Source organism: Ictalurus punctatus, chromosome 14 (assembly GCF_001660625.3).
Source record: "Ictalurus punctatus breed USDA103 chromosome 14, Coco_2.0, whole genome shotgun sequence".
Classification (NCBI taxonomy): Eukaryota; Metazoa; Chordata; class Actinopteri; order Siluriformes; family Ictaluridae; genus Ictalurus; species Ictalurus punctatus.
The window spans coordinates 27,587,333-27,607,487 of NC_030429.2; the positions used below are offsets into that span (position 1 = coordinate 27,587,333).

The window sequence follows — 20,155 nt, forward strand, 5'->3', positions numbered from 1 at the left end:
CAGTTCTGATCATCAGCCCCCCCTCCCCCCTCCCCCCTCCCCCCTCCCTCCTCCCTCTCTCTCTCTCTCGGTTTATTTATTTTGGAGATTTCCCCCTGACGGAAAAGTGAAATTAAATTAAAGACTAAGGAGACAGTACATTTCTTGAATTGTTAGTATAAAAGGTTTATTGAACAGACACTTCTCACTCAAGATGATCAGCTGATCACTTCTTCAGCAGATAAATGTTTAAATAGCAGAATCAAGTTTATTGTCATGTGTATAGAGACACAAAGTTTGTGAACCCTTTGGAGTTACCAGGGTTTGTGCACTGATTACTGATATACTGTGATCTGATCTTTATCTGAGTCAGAATTATAGACAAACACAGTTTGATTAAACTAATAACACACATGTAGTAGTAGTTTTCAGGAGTTTAGGAGCATACTGAGTAATAATTCACAGTGCAGGCTTGAAAAAGTAAGTGAACCCCTGCACTAACAACTTCTCCAAAAGCTAACTGGAGTCAGGTGTTTAAATTGAGGAGATGAGATTGGAGGTGTGGGGTGTACAGGTGCTTTACCCTTTAAATAAAGACACAAATTCCAGTTACTGACAAATCTGTTCTTCTTGAGAACAGCTGATTAGTGTTGTTACAACCCGCTATCTTGGGACGGGAAGTTTTTGTGTGCTGTGACATATTTTGTGTGCAGGTCCGAACTTCCTCCCAGACTTTCCAGCCTGCCCTAGCATGCCTGGCTCCCGCCTCCCAGGAAGACATCACTAAATGGTGGCCATATTTAAAGAGGAAGAGGAGGGAGAATGGTGTGGGATGTTGGAGGTGGTTACAGGTGTTGGTTTAGAGAGTGTGGTTGTGCTGTTGTATGCTATATTCTGACTGCTGTGTTTTTTTTCTTTTTTTTTTCTTTTGCCTGGTTTTTGACATTGAGTTTGGTTGTCCCTGTACCTGTTTATGTGCATTCTATCCACCATTGTATATATATTTTGCACTTGGTTCACCTGCAGTAGGGGTGTGGCTGCCATTTCTTTTGGGAGAGGGTCCTTTTGTCTCTGTTTTTGGCTTAGGTAGTTAGGGAAGTATCTTGGTATTTTCTTCATTATTTTCCTTTTAGGTAAGCTATCTACCTAACAAAATAATTCTTTTGTTTATTATTTTGGCTTTGGCCCACCCTGAAGTTATGTTTGCTGTTTGGTTCTTTGTATAGTTGTATGTATGTAATTGTGTGTTACAATATACCACAACTTTTGTTGAACAACCCTGTTTGTGTTGTTATTCCTGGCTTTCCTTAAAGGTCCAATTCCATTGAATCCCGAGCTGGTTACTCTGTGCGGCCTAACCTAGACTGGGCCGTAACAGTGTGAACCATGTCTCCATCCCATCGACGTTCACAGGACTGTAAAAGACACATTATAGAGATGCACAAAGCTGGAAAAGGCTGAAAAGCATTTCTAAACACCTGGGTGTTCATCAATCCACAATAAGACAAAATGTCAAGTGTAAATGGAGGAAATGTAAAATGTAGAAATATATTTTGAAAAAAGTATGTTCTGTCCCTCCTGTTGGTGTTCCAGAGACTTGTCATAGATCTTGCAGATCTCTGGATCCTTAACAATTATTTTTGTAAGAACAAAATGACAGGCTTCGAGTCTTTGACATTGTGTAAGTATACTAGTCTTCTCATAAGGTTTTTTTTAAACACTGTAAAATCATTACAATAACGTTACCTCTTACCTTTTACTATACGTAGCAAGCAATTCACAATCATTGTTAAGTGTAAAGTGAGTGAGATATGTAAAGACGATAATTACCAGATACTACATATATAGGAAATTAGTAGGCAATAATGTTTTAATGCTTAATGTTATCCTGTCAATCATTTTGATTCACTTAAGACATGTTTTCACACATTTTGTGTTTTATGCACTAAAACAAAATGGATAATGTTGTCTTTCTAATCAGATAATTATATTTATATGGACTGTAAAGAGAATGGAGAACACAATGCAGAACATTCATTTAAATTGACTAACAAAGTGGGTCTCTTAAATAAAAAAGATTCACAACAACATTTATTGTTTGGATTATTTTCCCGATATTGATCGGGAAAATACCCTCTGAGCTGGGAAACGAACCCTTCACTGTAAGAAAGAAGCAGTTGATTTGTCACTTTCTCTACATTTAGACTCAACAAAGAACTAACAAATAAATAGCTTATTTACATGAAGAATGTTCTGTTCAAGATGAGAAGAAACTGTCTCAGTAAATGTGACTGGGTGGACACAACATGGAATGGAGGATAAATGTCCCATTCCACACAACAGGACTGGTACAGCTGTGGAGTGTTTGTCATGCAGGTTGGATTTCCTCGATAAATTGTATGACATAAAGAAAAACAAGTTCTTATAATAAACTCTGACAGTTCTTATAAATTTGTGGAGCAGAATGTTGATTTAGTTCAGTCTTGTAAGACCCCTGGAGTGTACCTAGACTACAAACCAGAATGGAGCGGGTAAATTGAGGCTACACAGAGGAAGGTCAGAGCAAACTGTACTTTATGTGGAGGCTCAGGCTCTTCAATGTTTCTTCAATGTAGATTATGTAAATAGTGTATTGAATATGATTTATGGATTTAGATGTATGTGTTTTGTTTGTTTGTTTGTATGGCTGCTGTGGTGAAACAATCTCCCCTGGACAATAAAAAAACAATAACTTGTCTTATGTAGATGGAAAAATAATTTGTTGGTGCTTTTCCAAATATCCCTTGCCATTTGACTATAAACTCATCCAAGGAGCACATGGAACATCTGCGATTGACAATGGCAGAGGAACTTCTGAAAGCCTCAGGTAATTTATTTCTTGTACAAAAACACCTGTTATTTAGACTATGGTATAAAGTATAGATTTTTATCACAGAAAAACCACACATGTAACTTTTGTAATGGGTGGTGGTGCAAAAACATTTTGGGTGGGTAATATAGCAATGATTATACATTATAACATTTTTATGGGCATTTTATATTGTTCACAAGTGGGCGTTGTGTGTGTGTGTAAGAGAGTGAGTGAATGAAAGGGAGAGAGAGAGAGAGTGAGAGAGAGAGAGAGTGAGTGAGAGAGAGAAACTAATTGATTACTGAGCAATTTTATAAGATTATGATGACATTTTTTTCAGATTGAATGTCACCGCTGCAGGTGCTTCCATGTGGCACATCTTTCCATGTCAGAGAAGCAGTTCAACATGGTTCAAAAGGTTGACTGGAAATGCTGTAAATAATTTTTCATTTCTTTGGCTCCCATCCACAATCTAAACATCTGCATAAATAAAATAAAATAAAACAAATAAACATGTTTGAAATATTAAAACATTCACATATCAGTTCTTTTAATTATTTCATTGATAGGACATTGATTTTTTGAAGAAAACCATTCAATCCAGTACGGATCATTTTGACCCACTTTATGCATTCGTGTAGGTTTTTTTGGTTCATGCATTGCAGAGTTAAATATCAAAACTCTTTTTTTTTTTTTTTTTTTTTTTTTTTTTTTTTTTAAAAAGTGTGCATCAGACCTGACACATTCATGAACAGTTGGTTTTGTGACTGTAAGTCATTCCATTCAAATGCTAAAGTTAGAAACGTGTATACCCATGTCGTATGTAACTTTTGAGATGGCCCCTTAATCTGCGAATATCGACCGTCCAACGTCAAGCCAACTTTATTCCAGTAATAAACAGTGTTAGGCAGATTAAGGCTTTTGAGCAGTACACACCAGCTAAGGGGAAGGAGGAAGTGTTGTGCACGAAGGCAGAAGAGGGGTAAGCGGGCCGGCCTCGTAGCCAGGCTAAAGGCTAATAACAGATCCATTTTTCCAACACTTTTTCTGGAAATGTCTGCTCGCTTGAGAACAAGTTGGACTTAATGCGACTCAGAGTAAGGAGAAACAACATAGTGGACTGTGTGTATACCAACAGACGGAAAGCATACAGAGCGGTGCCCCGCCCCCTCCTGGGCTTCTCTGAAATATTTCCATCCTGCTGGTTCCTGCTCACCGTCCTGTGCTGAAAGACTTTTGGATTGAAACCTTCACTTTGAAACTGGGTCCTGGACTTTTGAACGAACAGGCCACAGACTGTTAAAGTCCACAGCAGCTCATGATCACCTATCATCCTTAAAACCGGCTCCCCTCAGGGACGTGTCCTGAGCCCCCTGCTGTACGTGCTATTAACATATGACTGTTCGGCTAAATATCCGGGCAATCATATTATGAAGTTTACTGATGACACGGCTTCTGACAGCGTTCCTGAGGAATCTTAACCCATTCCTCATGAGCAGAGGTCTTTTGTAGTCACTGGAGGGTTTTTCACAACCTGAATTCTCAGAAATCTGCTTACAGTCATTGATAGCTTCCTTTTTCTGCCCTGTCCAGGTATTCCATACATTTTCTACCCCTGGCCAGTTCAGGTATTTCATACATTTTCTACCCCTAGCCAGTTCAGGTATTTCATGTGTTCCAGCTCAGGCACACCTGCTGCAACTATTGAAGCCCTTGATTAGTATCAGGTGTGTTTGAGACAACACCTGCTCTGTATATTTGTGAGGGATTCTATTCAGGGGGTGAATAATTTTGAGACTGGAGAAGTCATAAGTTGAATTTTCAGTTGAATTTGGGGAAAACATTTGAAGCATTCGTTGTGTTGAACTATTTCAACTGATTTTGTTTGATCTATTCATTTCAGCTGAAAGTCAGTTTTGCAATGGGGGGTGAATAATTTTGATTGCAACTGCATATAAACATACAGTTTTCTATTATTGTTTATATTTCATATTATAATTGTTGATTTTATATTCCTTTTCCTTCATTTAGGTTTTACTACAATAACTAGTATTACATGATTTTATATTGTGAATTGTATCTCTGCGGTGTCCTCAGGTTCCCTAAAATCCACTTATGTTACTGTAAGCATCAGTTTAAGGCTCCATGTGTGTGTCCAGTTCCACAATAACACACAACTCAGAAAGCTAGGCCACAAAGGGTCACAAGTGTCACAGTGAGGTCAAAGGGCAAATCCAGGATAAGAAATCATAAAGCAAGGGTCAGGGTCAGGGTACACTAACAGGCAAACACATTTGATTAGATCTTACACTCAAGAACTAAATATCCTTACATAAACACACAATGTGAAGTTTACAGATGTACTGTATATACTGTGCAAACAGGAAGTGGACTTGTGAATAATGTTTAAGACTTAGGACAGAGGAGGAGACAAGACCTGAGCTGATGTCCCAGCTGTTCTTCTTCTCCATCTTCTTCTTATTATTATTATTATTATGAAAACTTTATTACACGAGCAGAACAACTGAGGTGCTACTACAGCTCCAATCTGTGTTTGGGTTGAATTTGATTGTGTCTTGTGTGTAAGCTGCTTTAATCATCTGCCAAGCAAATAAAGGGAAATCTGAGTCATATTTGTGCAGTGAAGGATTTATTTGTACATGAGCATGTGGATATGCAGGTGTTTATGGAAATCACAAAAACCCTGTAGAACCTGACACCCTGTTTATCCTGCTTGTTCAAAACTCAAGCACTAGGCAAAGTTAAGCAACCGCCTTGAAGCCAAGGACCCCCCAAACATGCTAAATATTTTTAATTATTAATGCTGAATAAAGTATGCTGAAAATTTAAATATCTACGTTAAAACACTGAATAGGGCCCCATTCCTATAGTTCGCCTATAGGGCCCTGTCACAATGTGAAGGTGCACAAAGTGTTGTAATGTGGGGGGAAAACAAACAAACAAAAAAAAAAAACAGGGAAAAAATTCAAAATCATAAGAGAGTCAAGGTTAAAAAAGGTAAAAATGTCAGGTGATCAGCGAACTGGGTAAACTAGACAGGACAAAGGTAACAAATAATAAATAAATAAATTGATCAGGTCAACAATAAAAAGACAAAATAGGAACAGATCCACGGTGCAAATTCTTTCCAAAACCCAATAATGTAATTAGCATTTTTCCTTCCCTCACCCTCATGAGAAAGTAACAGTTACCTGTAGGCTGTAAACGCTGCAGTCCGTTGGTATTAGGTCATTATGTATGAATGTAGGATCATTGCTAATAAATTATGGATTAATTAATTAATTTATTTATAAAGCACCTTTAATAACAGAAACAAACCAAAGTGCTGTACAAATAGTATAAAACAGATTCATAAACAAACATTTAATAATACCAAATACCGGTGGACAAATGAGAACTTTACACCCTAAGACTGACGTAAAAGATAAAGTATAAAAGTGGGTCTTCAAAGAAGATTTGAACATAGCAATAGAGGGTGAAGATCTAATATGAACAATGGGATTATTCCAGATCCTGGGAGCAGCTACTGAGAAAACCCGGTCACCTTTGGCTTTAAAACATGAACAAGGCACTGAAAAGAATACTTGACTGGATGATCGAAGAGATCTTAAGGCAATATTCGGGGTAAGGAGATCACACATGTACTGAGGATCAAGTCCATGCAAAGCTTTAAAAACGAACAACAAAATGTTTAAATCAATGTGGAAATCCTTTTAAAGTCCTTGTTAAATTTAGCTGGTCTGCAAACTAGGGCACATAGAAAGGAGGGAGGAAAATCAACCTTGGAAAGCTGCACCATTAAAACAGTTCGTAAAAATTGCTGGTGTTCCACCTCCACGACCTACAGCTCTTGGAGAATTAAGAAAACAAACAATCTAAAGGAGGAAGTTCCTTCAGGGCAGGAGAGTCACCAGGTCTCCCTCGCACGAGTGGCCAATATTTGCTCATCAACAGAGGTATCAGGGAGACTGGAAGTAGAAAGTTTCCATGAGCAGGGATGAACATAGCGTGGGTGGCGAGCAATTCCCAGTGCCACAGGTTTTGTAAACTCTGGCCGCCAGGGACGATGATGAATTCCAATGATAAACCTCTGCAGATGAGTACCGATAAAACATTGTAGGAAAGATATTGTGAAGAACAGCGCATAACAACTGTAGTTGACATGCCAGGAAAAAAGATTACAAAATAAAATGTCCATATGAAAATTAAAAGTCCATATGAAACATAAACTATGTAATCCAGTTTGCAAATTCACAACGTCGAACAGTATAATCCAGAAAGACAAACAAATATCAACCAAAAACACTTTAGAGCCTCAGCAGATAAACACGCCAGCGTTCACACTTATTCACACGTAGGGTCGATGTAGCACAGCCAGTCCAGCTACTGGCATGTGTTTGGGAGGTGAGAGGAAACCTAGGGTTAGTGATATTACCAACTGTTGTGCTGGAAGTTGCATTACTCAGGATCTGTCCTGACTGGATTGTATCGGACAGCACCCTCCTCCAAAACCACAGAACCTGAAACAAAAGGATGCACAACTATAAATTCCATGTTATTTTACTGAATACATTCTACACCACTCGAATGTGTCTTTAATTGATCAGGATTAAACCCATCAGTGAAGGAAGGTGTTTCTTTTTCCCCCTCAAGATGATTCACTGTATATTTGAATCGGATGTAAAATAATATAGAAGACATATTTAAAAGCAGACAGTGAATCATTACAATATGTTGTACTTTATGTAAATCTCTGGAGAAGTGATGTGATGCAGAGCGATAAGATGCATTAAAGGTTTATTATAATTTTATTAGGACTGGCAAAGTTTACATGTTAATAATTTCATTCTAATGCACGCAGCGAATGCAGCCAGTGTTCTGTTCTTCTGTTTGGAATTCTTATCACCTGAAAATCACTCACTGATGCTGAGGATGGAACCTCATGAACAGCCTAAAGATCACCGTGAGATTACTGAGGATGGTACCACTTAAAAACCATGAAGATGGTTGTGGATGTTCTTGCTTGGATAGCCTTAGGACTGCAATTGCTAACAACAGTTTACACTCAAGTCTCCATCACTGAACAGCTAATATCTTCAGTTTGATACAACAGACTTAAATTTAAGATTATAATGAATACAGAAATAACTCAAGTTTCTCACAAGCTCATGAATTCCTGGTTACACTACTGCACTTTTCGATTGCACTGGTGTCACCCAGATGAGGATGGGTTCCCTTTTGAGTCGGTTCCTCTCAAGGTTTTTTCATCATATTTTTGTTGAGTTTTTACTCACCACTGTCATCTCTGGCTCGCTCATTAGGGATAAATTGATCAATTTAGATATTATTTAATTTAATTTAAAATTTAAATTTTAGATATTTCTGTAAATCCAGATAGAAATGATCTCAAACCAAAAGAAATCAATTTTAATTAAAAAAAATATATCTGGATTTCTGTAAAGTTGCTTTGTGTCGTGTCTATTCTTAAAAGTTCTATACACTGTAAATATAATTGTTTGATGTAACAGTGGTGGAGACGGATGAAAGTGCAGATTGTAGTTTAGTGAAAAAACAAACAATACAAATAAAGTTGTTAGAAACACTAAAACATGAAAACATGACGTCAAGGCAAAAACGTACATAACTAAAGCAATGAACAGCAACGGAAGACAGACGCTAGACAATGGGTGAGGTGTCTCTGCAGAACAAAAACCGCGTTTTCCAATTATTGGACATTTTCAAACCGGCATAAGAGTTTTTCAACCCCCTAACCTGATGTGTTAAAATAACCCAAACCCTAACCATAACCGTAGTTTGGATGGTTGAACAATGTGTATCCGGTCTGAAGACGCCCATTAATGTTCCGCAGAAACCTTTACTTGAGACATTGTGTGAGGTGCTAGACATGACTTACGTAATAGTGCTCATTAAACCCTAAATGTGAAACATGTGACATGATCAGTGAGGTGCAATGGATGATGGGAAACGTAGTTCAGTGCAGATTATTTTGGCATAATCCTACCATTCAGTGTAAAGCAAAAACAAAAGAATTTGTCGTTTCAATACTTTCGGAGGGGACTGTGTAAGCTTTGGGAATTACACTAATATGTAAATAAGTACCAGGTGTGCGTGTTAACATCATGCCTAATATTGTAAATGTCATTAGTAACCGCTGTGGAGAGTTTGTTAGGGGGAATAAAATGTTGGTTAAAGACCTAATGTCAAAAGGCACCAATAAATGACCTCCCATTCTTTATAGTGAGTATGAGTAGAGCTTAAATGAAAAGAAGAACAAGTCAAGTAAAGACTTTCACATGATGCTGAGGATACCCCTTTTAGCAGTGCAGTCACATAAAGAGAGTAGCACAGGAAACGCTTCTTTATAGCTCTGAATGTGACCACACACTGTTCAGAGGGTCCACACCAATTCTGTCAATAATCTCTTCAGTAACATGGGTCTCGTCACATTCATGTAATTATCAGGTTTCTGTGTTCGTGAACACAAGTAGGTTCAGGGGGTGTAACAAGGCCAGATTAAGACAAGAGATAAAGTGAGTAAGGAGACAGTTTACAGCTGTCATCAGGTGCAGAACAACTTTTTGTAATTGCAGTGTCATTTATTATAATGTTTGTTAAATAGAAATGAAAACAAATACATCCTCAAGTTTAGGGCTAATAAGAAAACAAGGATGAATTAGATAGTTATTGAGGATGATGCTGTTTGGGTTAAAAAGCACTTTCAGATAACATCTTGTGTGTTAGTGTTTCCATCTGATACTCACCATGACCGTCCGGTGATGTGGTCAGCAGGAGATGTTCTCCTTGATCATTAGGATTTTCATCTGAAACATAAAGTTAAGTTTAGTGGTTAAAGAACATTTGCAAGGTTTAAAACAGCAATGATTCTCACCTGGACTTGTGTTTGCAGGATTTATTTGTGTATTAGGCAGCGAGTAGGTGTGTGGAGGATCAGGGTTTCTGCAGTTTTCTGCAGAAAAAAAAATCCCAAGTGAACTCACTTCAGAATCTTAATAATGGGTTAAGTCTAGTTAATTTACTGAGAAAATGATCTGTATGTGAAAGCAATGCAGAAGCTGTCATTTTATTCCTTGTAAACATTTACATGGATTTCTTTGTGAGAATAAATCACATCAGTCTTGTACAAAAATTTAAACATCCTTAAAAACTGTCAAAGTGACACAAAGTTATGTTTAATTTTGCTTCTGTAGCAGCCCTCTGGTTTAATTCTGCTAAAGAATTAAACACCATGTAACAGCTTTGTGGTAAACACAGCGTCCTCCTCTAATCATACGGTGCTACTCACGCTTTCTTCTTCTTTTATACCGGTACAGCACAGCAACAATCACTGCAATCACTGCAATCACTGCAATCACTGCAATAGTCCCAGCTGCTCCTACTCCTACTCCTGACCAAACCCCGGATAAAGGAAAGAAAGATCAGATGAACAATTGTGTTATAAAATACAGGTCGAGCAAAAACTACTACAGCTCTTGTTTATCCTAACAGTCACCCCACCTATAATCACAATTATATGACTTATTCAACAAATGTCTTTATGTACTGTATAATCACATTTATGAAATCACAACACAGTTAAACATTACACATCACATTTTGTCCATTTTTCCAATAATGAAATACGGATGTTTTATTTATAAGCAAAAATATTTTTCTCTACTGTAACAAAATGAACACTTAACATCTGTTATCATGAAATAACTAGAGTGCTATTACAGATGCTCTCATATAATTATTAACTGTTAATAACCCAGTGTTTCATGTTTTGAGTAAATAATGCTACAGGGATGCCAGAATTATAAGATTATAAGCTCGAGAACATGTTTTTTTGTTGTTGTTTTAAATAATAAGTAATAAGTAGGTAATGGGATGGTAAAACTGGTTTGTACTTGTTTACAAACAACACATCAATTTTCTAATGTGTACTCAATAATAATCAGTAACTGTAGCAGTGACATATCACCATATTAAAATTACCCATAAATGTAACTTTTCCAGTTAAAATATCATAATATGAATATCATTTAACGTTGAGTAATATCAAACAATTAGACATTATAGTGTACTTTTTAAACTTTACACCATTTTAGTCTCTTACAGCCAAAACATCTGCTTATTACTCCAGTGCTTCCAAAATGAACATTTTTTTCAGATGTCAGCACTTAACACTGATTATGTTCGGGATATATACCCCTCGCCTCCCAGTACACTTGTCGGAGTATTATAGTTCGATAGTAGATAGTTAACGTTACGTACCTCGATAGATTAATTTAGTTTAACGTTAGATTAGTTCTCTTAGACCACGCTGGTGTTTTCCGCTCCCAGTTCCCAGTCATAGTTTCATAGTTTCATGTTTCCTGTTTTGAACCCGTTTCCAGTGACTGCGACTTCGATTTCTGCCTCGCCCCGTTTATGCCTGTTTGACGATCGCCCGACCCGGTGACTGTTTCTGATTACTTCTCTGTTTTACGATTTGTATTTATCTGCATATCTCTCTTTAATAAAGCTCTTAACCGCAATTGCTTCTGCCTCCGTTCACGATTCGTGACACCAAGTTAGAAAATTAAAAACAAAAATAACAAAAAAATGAAGGACAGAATTCATTAGGGAGTAAAAAAGTCCAGTGAACGTAACATACTGAAATAAATGGAATGAATGTTACTGGTTGTATAAGAAATTAAATCTGCTTTACAGATAATTACATACACAAGTATATCTCACCTCTGGGAACTTCCTTTTCAGCTTCACGCTCTTCTTTCTGTTTTTCTGTAAGAGAAAAATCATTTGATCATCTTGGTACAATCACAGCTCTTCTGTGTGAACTCTTCTCAATGATGCTAAAGTGTTTTACTTTGTACCTGTAGATCAGGGACACATGTAGGTCAGGTCACTACTAATGTAGCTCAGTGTTTACATTCTCAGTCTTACCTTTAACTCCAGTACTGTTTTAACATGCCTTATTAACTCACCCTCTGCACTAAAATAAAAGCTTTCATATTAGTAACACTATAATATGTGATTATAATAAATGATCAAATATTTTAGAATAATGTCAACTGAATATTTTGACAATGAATATCACTTAAATAGTATTTCATAGGTAATACATTGTACAAATAACCAAGAGAATGATTTCAGCTCCACTGTTCCTGCTGTCTGGGGTAAAGACGTTCTGATTTAAAAATCTACTGCACATTCGTGTAATGAAAATGATTTAGATGTAAAGTTGTGATGCTTCTACAAGTGTGTGATGAAACAAAAAAGATGGACAGGTGTTGTGTGTTCTCCTGGCTCAATCTAACACACACACATAAAGAGCTTTGTAATTAGCTGTTCAGTGCAGAAGTCCTCAACTAGTAGTTAAAACACTGAGATCATTAAACTGCCCCATATGAACCGCTTTTGTTATACAGTAAGTAGGGATGCACTGAAATGAAAATTCTTGGCCGAAGCCGAAACTGAACACATTTTTTACCATTTATTTTGACTTTTTTTCACCATTGCATAAATTAAATAATCAAAATGTGCTTTTTACTATTTTGTCTTGTTTTTCAAAGCAAAAATCAATTTCAAAAACTACAATTTGAAAATATTTATTTAACACTGAACATTTTTTTCATTCCAGCAGGCACAGGCTACCAACAAGGCATGATATAACTTTAAATAAATAAAAGAGTAAAATATAAATATTGTGATGTGGTCATCTTTGAGCCCCTTGAATAGCCGATGTTGGGCCTGTAACTGACTGCTGAAAGAATGGAACACTCTGTAGACTACAACTAAAAGTGCATTAAAAAGTGCATTAAAAGAGTGCAGGAACTGGTTCTATTGGGTTCTATAGGGCTGATTATATTGGGGATATGTACCGCTCGCGCCCTGTACACCTCGCCGAGTATTAGAGTAGATATAGTAGAGTTAGATACGATGTTAATTTTCTGTTCCTTGATAGATTTAGTTAGTTTAAACTATAGATCAGTTCATTTCGTCCCTTTGCTTGTCTTGACTAAGTTTTTTGGATTAAGATGTGGATTTGTCTGCCTGTCCTTAAATAAATACGTCTTTACCTGCTTCCGTACTCTACTCCTTTACGTCTCGCGACGTGACAGAAACAAAAAAGTAAACATCCGAAGAGCACGTAGCTCGTGCACGCGCGCGCCCCCTCATCGAGGTCGTGACATTCGCGCGTCTCACTCTGGTTGCTAGGCTACTTGGTCGCGTCATCAAACACGTCACTGTTCAGTCAAATTTATTCGGCCTTTTCACTTATTCAGCCGAACACCGGAAATGCTTTTTTTTTTTCACTATTTTCGGCCGAATAATTTCGGTTGCCGAACATTCGGTGCATCTCTAACTGTAAACTTAGTGTCTTTCCAATTCTCCCTCATGTCCAGCTTTGATTTCTGATGTGTGTGATGGTCAGTGTGTGATCTACTGAGACTCACTCACTTACCTTCGACTGAGAGATAAACACGGCTGATCTCTACTGTTTCTGTCTTGCCATTTGTCTCTGTGTGTATCTTGTAGCTCCTGTAGACAGCTGCATCAGTATGTGTCAGATTGCGCAACACCAAGGAACAGTTCCCCTTATGCAGCTCTTCCTCAGGAACGTCCACACGCCCCTCATATCCCTCACCCTGATAGGTCTCCTCACCGCGTCGCTCAAACACAGTCTCAGATTTGATCTTCCAGATAACATACGGTGTTCCAGTGACTTCAGTCTGCAGTTCACACGGCAGGACAGCTGTAGACCCCACATGTCCAGATACAGGGAGCTCAGGTACTGCAGAGAGGGGGTCTGAGATGGGAAAATTAAAATCTAGATTACTTTCTTTCTTTTCTTTCTTCTTTTCACCCTTACTCTGCAACACCATGGAACAGTTCCTCTTACGCTTATCTTCCTCAGGAACGTCCACACGCTTCTCAAATCCTTCACCCTGATAGATCTCCTCACCGCATCGCTCAAACAGTCTCAGTTTCGATGTGCCAGATAATATGCGGTGTTCCATTGACTTCAGTCTGCGTTCTGATTTAAAAATCTACTGCACATTCGTGTAATGAAAATGATTTAGATGTAAAGTTGTGATGCTTCTACAAGTGTGTGATGAAACAAAAAAGATGGACGGGTGTTGTGTGTTCTCCTGCACTGTTAGCCCAGATTCATATCTACTTAATTTAATTACAACATACTTAAATTATTTAAGTTTGAGTGCATTTCTAAAAATTAAATAGATTCTACTAATTTGTAGACATATTTCAATGTGAATAATTTTAAGTTAAATGGATTAAAATAATTAAGTTTTTGTCCTGACCACGCCTCCACACAGGTCAGCTGTTGCAGAGTCAGGGGAAGACATTTTCTCTCGTGGTTGCAAGTGAATTCGAGGATCTGTTGAGCAGTTAGAAAGTATGTTTTAGCCAGTTTTTATTGTTTCTATTTTCCATTGAGAGGCTGTTTGTGAGAAATAAACAGTATAGTTTGAAACCATTCCGGATGTTTTCTCACTCTTGAACTTGAACCAGGTGAGTTCAGGGGACATTTTTTCTTCTGTTAATTTTTATTGTTTTTTTTTTTTTTTACTTTGTACCTGTAGATCAGGGACACATGTAGGTCAGGTCACTACTAATGTAGCTCAGTGTTTACATTCTCAGTCTTACCTTTAACTCCAGTACTGCTTTAACATGCCTTATTAACTTACCCTCTCCACTAAAATAAAAGCTTTCATATTAGTAACACTATAATATGTGATTATAATAAATGATCAAATATTTTAGAATAATGTCAACTGAATATTTTGACAATGAATATCACTTAAATAGTATTTCATAGGTAATACATTGTACAAATAACCAAGAGAATGATTTCAGCTCCACTGTTCCTGCTGTCTGGGGTAAAGACGTTCTGATTTAAAAATCTACTGCACATTCGTGTAATGAAAATGATTTAGATGTAAAGTTGTGATGCTTCTACAAGTGTGTGATGAAACAAAAAAGATGGACAGGTGTTGTGTGTTCTCCTGGCTCAATCTAACACACACACATAAAGAGCTTTGTAATTAGCTGTTCAGTGCAGAAGTCCTCAACTAGTAGTTAAAACACTGAGATCATTAAATTGCCCCATATGAACCGCTTTTGTTATACAGTAAGTAGGGATGCACCGAAATGAAAATTCTTGGCCGAAGCCGAACACGTTTTTTACCATTTATTTTGCCATTTTTTCACCATTGAATAAATTAAATAGTCAAAATGTGCTTTTTACTATTTTGTCTTGCTTTTCAAAGCAAAAATCAATTACAAAAACTACAATTTGAAAATATTTATTTAACACTGAACATTTTTTTTTTCATTCCAGCAGGCACAGGCTACCAACAAGGCACAATATAACTTTAAATAAATAAAAGATTAAAATAATATTTTGATGTGGTCATCTTTGAGCCCCTTGAATAGCCGATGTTGGGCCTATAACTGACTGCTGAAAGAATGGAACACTCTGTAGCCTACAACTAAAAGTGCATTAAAAAGTGCATTAAAAGAGTGCAGGAACTGGTTCTATTGGGTTCTATAGGGCTGATTATATTGGGGATATGTACCGCTCGCGCCCCTGTACACCTCGCCGAGTATTAGAGTAGATATAGTAGAGTTAGATACGATGTTAATGTTCTGTTCCTTGATAGATTTAGTTAGTTTAAACTATAGATCAGTTCATTTAGTCCCTTTGCTTGTCTTGACTAAGTTTTTTGGATTAAGATGTGGATTTGTCTGCCTGTCCTTAAATAAATACGTCTTTACCTGCTTCCGTACTCTACTCCTTTAGGTCTCGCGACGTGACAGAAACAAAAAAGTAAACATCCGAAGAACACGTAGCTCGTGCACGTGCGCGCCCCCTCATCGAGGTCGTGACATTCGCGCGTCTCACTCTGGTTGCTAGGCTACTTGTCGCGTCATCAAACACATCACTGTTCAGTCAAATTTATTCGGCCTTTTCAATTATTCAGCTGAACACCGGAAATGCTTTTTTCGCTATTTTCGGCCGAATAATTTCGGTTACCGAACATTCGGTGCATCTCTAACTGTAAACTTAGTGCCTTTCCAATTCTCCCTCATGTCCAGCTTTGATTTCTGATGTGTGTGATGGTCAGTGTGTGATCTACTGAGTCTCACTCACTTACCTTCGACGGAGAGATGAACACGGCTGATCTCTACTGTTTCTGTCTCTGTGTGTATCTGGGCGCTCAAGTAGTCAGCTGCATCAGTAGTTGTCAGATTGCGCAACACCAAGGAACAGTTCCCCTTACGCAGCTCTTCCTCAGGAACGTCCACACGCCCCTCATATCCCTCACCCTGATAGGTCTCCTCACCGACTCTCTCAAACACAGTCTCAGATAAGATGTGCCAGGTAATATACGGTGTTCCAGTGACTTCAGTCTGCAGTTCACACGGCAGGACAGCTGTAGACCCCACATGTCCAGATACAGTGAACTCAGGTACTGCAGAGAGGGGGTCTGAGATGGGAAAATTAAAATCTAGATTACTTTCTCACCTTTTAGACAATGATCTTATGTTAAGAGCTTTATTTCATCTATTTTATAACAAAAAGTTACTTACTCACACACACGGTACCCAAGACGATGCAGATGGAATAAAAGGAGGTCATGATGCCCCGAGAGTGTCTGGAGGAGCGTGTGAACATTTTCTAAAACAAGGAAAGGAAGGTGTGAAAAGAGAAATATATTTGAATATCAAAAGGTAACAGAGTGCTTATTGGTTTATATCAATCATTTCTCTTTTTATTTATTTATGCTATATTACTTATACAATATACTGTAATATTTAATTTCAGATTCCAATAGGACAGATAAAGTCATATCCTTGTAAATCACCACCAGTTCCACAGCGTCAAATACATCAATACTTTCACATGATAATCACCATCATCTCCTCCAATGGGCTTTTCTCAAGTTTCCCCTATGGAGCACGCAGCAAATATCCTTCAAATTTAATTTATATATAATCCATATATCTAAATTTATAATATTAATCTCTCTAATATATATATATATATATATATATATATATATATATATATATATATATATATATATATATATATATATATATACACACACACACATATACACACACCATTGTAACTGATGCTATGAATACATATTTGAGGTTCTAATTAGGTTTCACATTTATAGCTAATGTATTTAATCTTATAGTATGAATAACAAAATACAGTTAATAGTAATAACTATTTTCTCTATATATATAACTATTTATCTATTTATTTCTCTACAGTAAACAATTGTTTAAGGTAACAACAACAACAATAATAATAATAGTAATAATAATAATAATAATAATAATAATAATAATAATATTATTATTATTATTATTATTATTATTATTATTATTATTGTTATTATCATCATCATCATCATCATAATAATCTAAAAAAATAAAACAATAAAAAAAACCTCTCCTACTTAATACTGTAGGTCTGTAGGATATCAAACCCCAAAACAAGCAGCGAGTGTTCACTGTGATTAAAAAAAAAATAATTTTTTTAAAACCCTGTGTTGGTCAAATTTATCTACAACTGTTTAAACCATAGTTACATCATGCTGGCTCATAACACCTTCCAAATATTTCCAAACACTTTTTACTGTCAAACTGAATGTACTCTAAAGATACAGATGGAGAAACTGCTGAAAATTTTCCTTTTATGTATTCCATAATTATTGACACCCATATTTTAAATAATATATATTGTATAAAATAAACACTGCACAGCTAGTTAAGTTTTCTGTTCAGACAGTCCTTACAGTATGTTCAATTTATGTTGAAATGCAGTTCATTGGATGTTTACTGGCAATGATTTCTACAGTGAAGTGTTTTTTATATACAAAATGTACAAATTAAAATATGCCCTTATAACAAATACACATGAACTCCACCTATTTAAAATGAGCATTTCCTGTTTGAGAATTGAATATTCTGTAGAATATGCCTACAGTAAAAACAGCATGTATCAACACACACACACACACACACACACACACACACACACACACACACTATTCCTAGTGTCCCTGGCAGCCTAAACTACATTACACTACACCAAATCTTGGTCAAAGAAGCTTTTTTAAAACAATATTTACACACACCAGATGTTGGAGCAATTCCTGTTGCAATATTATTATTGACCGCTGAGTGGCAGTTGACTCAAGGGGATACATTAAGCACCTGTGTAGTAAGTCAGGTGATTGGGAATGGGGAGAGACACAGTTTCTTGACCGTTTGTGGATCTTGGTGTAAACATGTTCATGATGGATTATGTAATTTAATAATTTCTGGAAAAAATAAAGAAAGACCATGTACAAGACAAAAAGGATTTGGATTTATTGCACGTGTTAATGATTTGCTCACTCTAGTTACCAGTCACCTCTGGCTTTGCTGGGAAGTTATTACACTAGACACTAGTCAACAACTATAATTCAATTCAGTTCAGTTTTATTTGTATAACGCTTTTAACAGTGGACATTGTCCCAAAGCAGCTTCACAGAAATATATAACTTCAGGATATAGATTTTAAATGTATGAATTTATTTAATGAGCAGACAGAGGTGATGGTGGTGAGGAAAAACAGGATCCAGACTCAGAAGTAAGCCCGTCCTCATGACCACGGATAGTAGAATTATAAATAAATGTCTTCTATAACTGTGCTAACACTACATGGTCAGAGAGTGCAGTTGTGTAAGCAGGAAATGAATGACAGTTTTTATTATAGTGAAGTCTGTAACTTCCATGGACGCGCATAAGCACCAGTTAAAATACACGCTGTGAGTAATGTATTTGGTCTAATTTACATTTTTGTGGTCGTGAATTATTATTTATTTAAATTCAGAGTCGTGTGTTATTTTAATTAACAGTATTTTATCAGCTTTCTTCATTCACACTCAAGCCTTAAAATGACCTGAAGATAATATCTACACATCACCTTAATCATTTCACCATAATCATTTCATTTTGATGAACTGTGTGGGGAATTTATACTCGAGATATAACTTTATTAAAATGGTGACATTTATTTTCCCAGATAAAGTTAAATATTGACATTTTTCAGTATTAAAATTTAGTAGCAGTCTATGTGGAAGTTTAAAGATGTGGTTTCTACACTGTAAAGAAACAGATCTAGACTAACACATGGTCCAGAGGTGAGGATCCCGCTGTCGGAGAAGCGGCCGGGTTACAGTGCCACTCTCAGTGCTGTGAGGTGATCAGATGTTGAAGTGTTCAGGTGTTGAATCAGGACTCTGGTGAAAACTCTGTGCCAAATTAAATATACGGATCACACTGATGATCCTCTGTGACCCTTAACAGGAACAGCCTCAACACCACAGTGTATATAGAAGATCAGATTAAACCAGTAAGAGACTCCTGTTAGAGCTATTAAACGTGTTGTTTTGTTAAACGTTGAGTATCACCCTTCAAAAAGATACTTTTTCTAAAGTATAAAACACCTAATAGAAGCTGGATAAGAATTTAATAATAAAACAGTTTTACCTGAATTCACTCGATCAGAGCTTGTCCAGAAATGCCTACGTCACTGCAGAACCCGAGGCTGTATACTGGTGAAGGCGGAGCGTCGTGTTTACAGTCTTACACCCCTTATAACTACTCCCTCTATAACCACTTCCTCTATAACCTCTATAACTACTCCCTCTATAACCTACTATACTCTTTTATTGTTTTTTGTATGATGTAATTATTCCTCATGATGAGTTAAAGAGTATTTAATTAAATTAAACACATTCCGTTGTATTACATTATTCATAAACTAGAAGTCTATAAAAGTCAAATCTAACACAAGGAAGTCGATTCTTTTAGTTTCGTTTCATTCATTCTGTTTGGGTGGAGAAGAGAGTCGACTTTTTTTTTTTTTTTAATCCACACCCTCTCTAGTCTACTTACGTCACTGTAGTATCTCAGCAGGAAATGTCCTGAACTTTACAGGTCAGTAACAATACTTTATTTAATCTGACTGATGCTGTCTTTATGTGTATTTATATATTTGTTTAGTGTTGCATCATATAACTTAATCCCCCCACCCCCCACCCCCGCTTATTTATTTTGGAGATTTCCCCCTGATGGAAAAGTGAAATTAAATTGAAGACTAAGGAGACAGTGCATTTCTTGAATTGTTAGTATAAAAGGTTTATTGAACAGACACTTCTCACTCAAGATGATCAGCTGATCACTTCT

The 20,155-nt window shown here is 36.7% G+C and overlaps 1 protein-coding gene across 5 annotated transcripts in view; it reads right to left on the bottom strand.

Moving 5' to 3' along the window:
- Window positions 1-5,463: 5,463 nt before the first annotated feature.
- LOC108274796 (uncharacterized) overlaps window positions 5,464-20,155 on the bottom strand; it is a 58,452-nt gene continuing 43,760 nt past the window's right edge. The window contains exons 4-11 of one of the 5 annotated variants that reach the window (XM_053685864.1): window positions 16,057-16,389; window positions 13,341-13,685; window positions 11,612-11,656; window positions 10,176-10,277; window positions 9,762-9,839; window positions 9,634-9,693; window positions 7,287-7,371; window positions 5,464-6,941 (exon numbers count right to left, since the gene is read on the bottom strand). In XM_053685864.1, the coding sequence (XP_053541839.1) occupies window positions 7,310-7,371; window positions 9,634-9,693; window positions 9,762-9,839; window positions 10,176-10,277; window positions 11,612-11,656; window positions 13,341-13,685; window positions 16,057-16,389 (1,025 nt within the window). In that variant the 3' untranslated portion in view covers window positions 5,464-6,941; window positions 7,287-7,309. Of the gene's footprint in view, window positions 7,372-7,497; window positions 9,339-9,633; window positions 9,694-9,761; window positions 9,840-10,175; window positions 10,278-11,611; window positions 11,657-13,340; window positions 13,686-16,056; window positions 16,390-20,155 lie in introns of those variants that run through there. The other 4 variants (XM_053685865.1, XM_053685863.1, XM_053685867.1 and 1 more) reach the window with 4 other exon arrangements.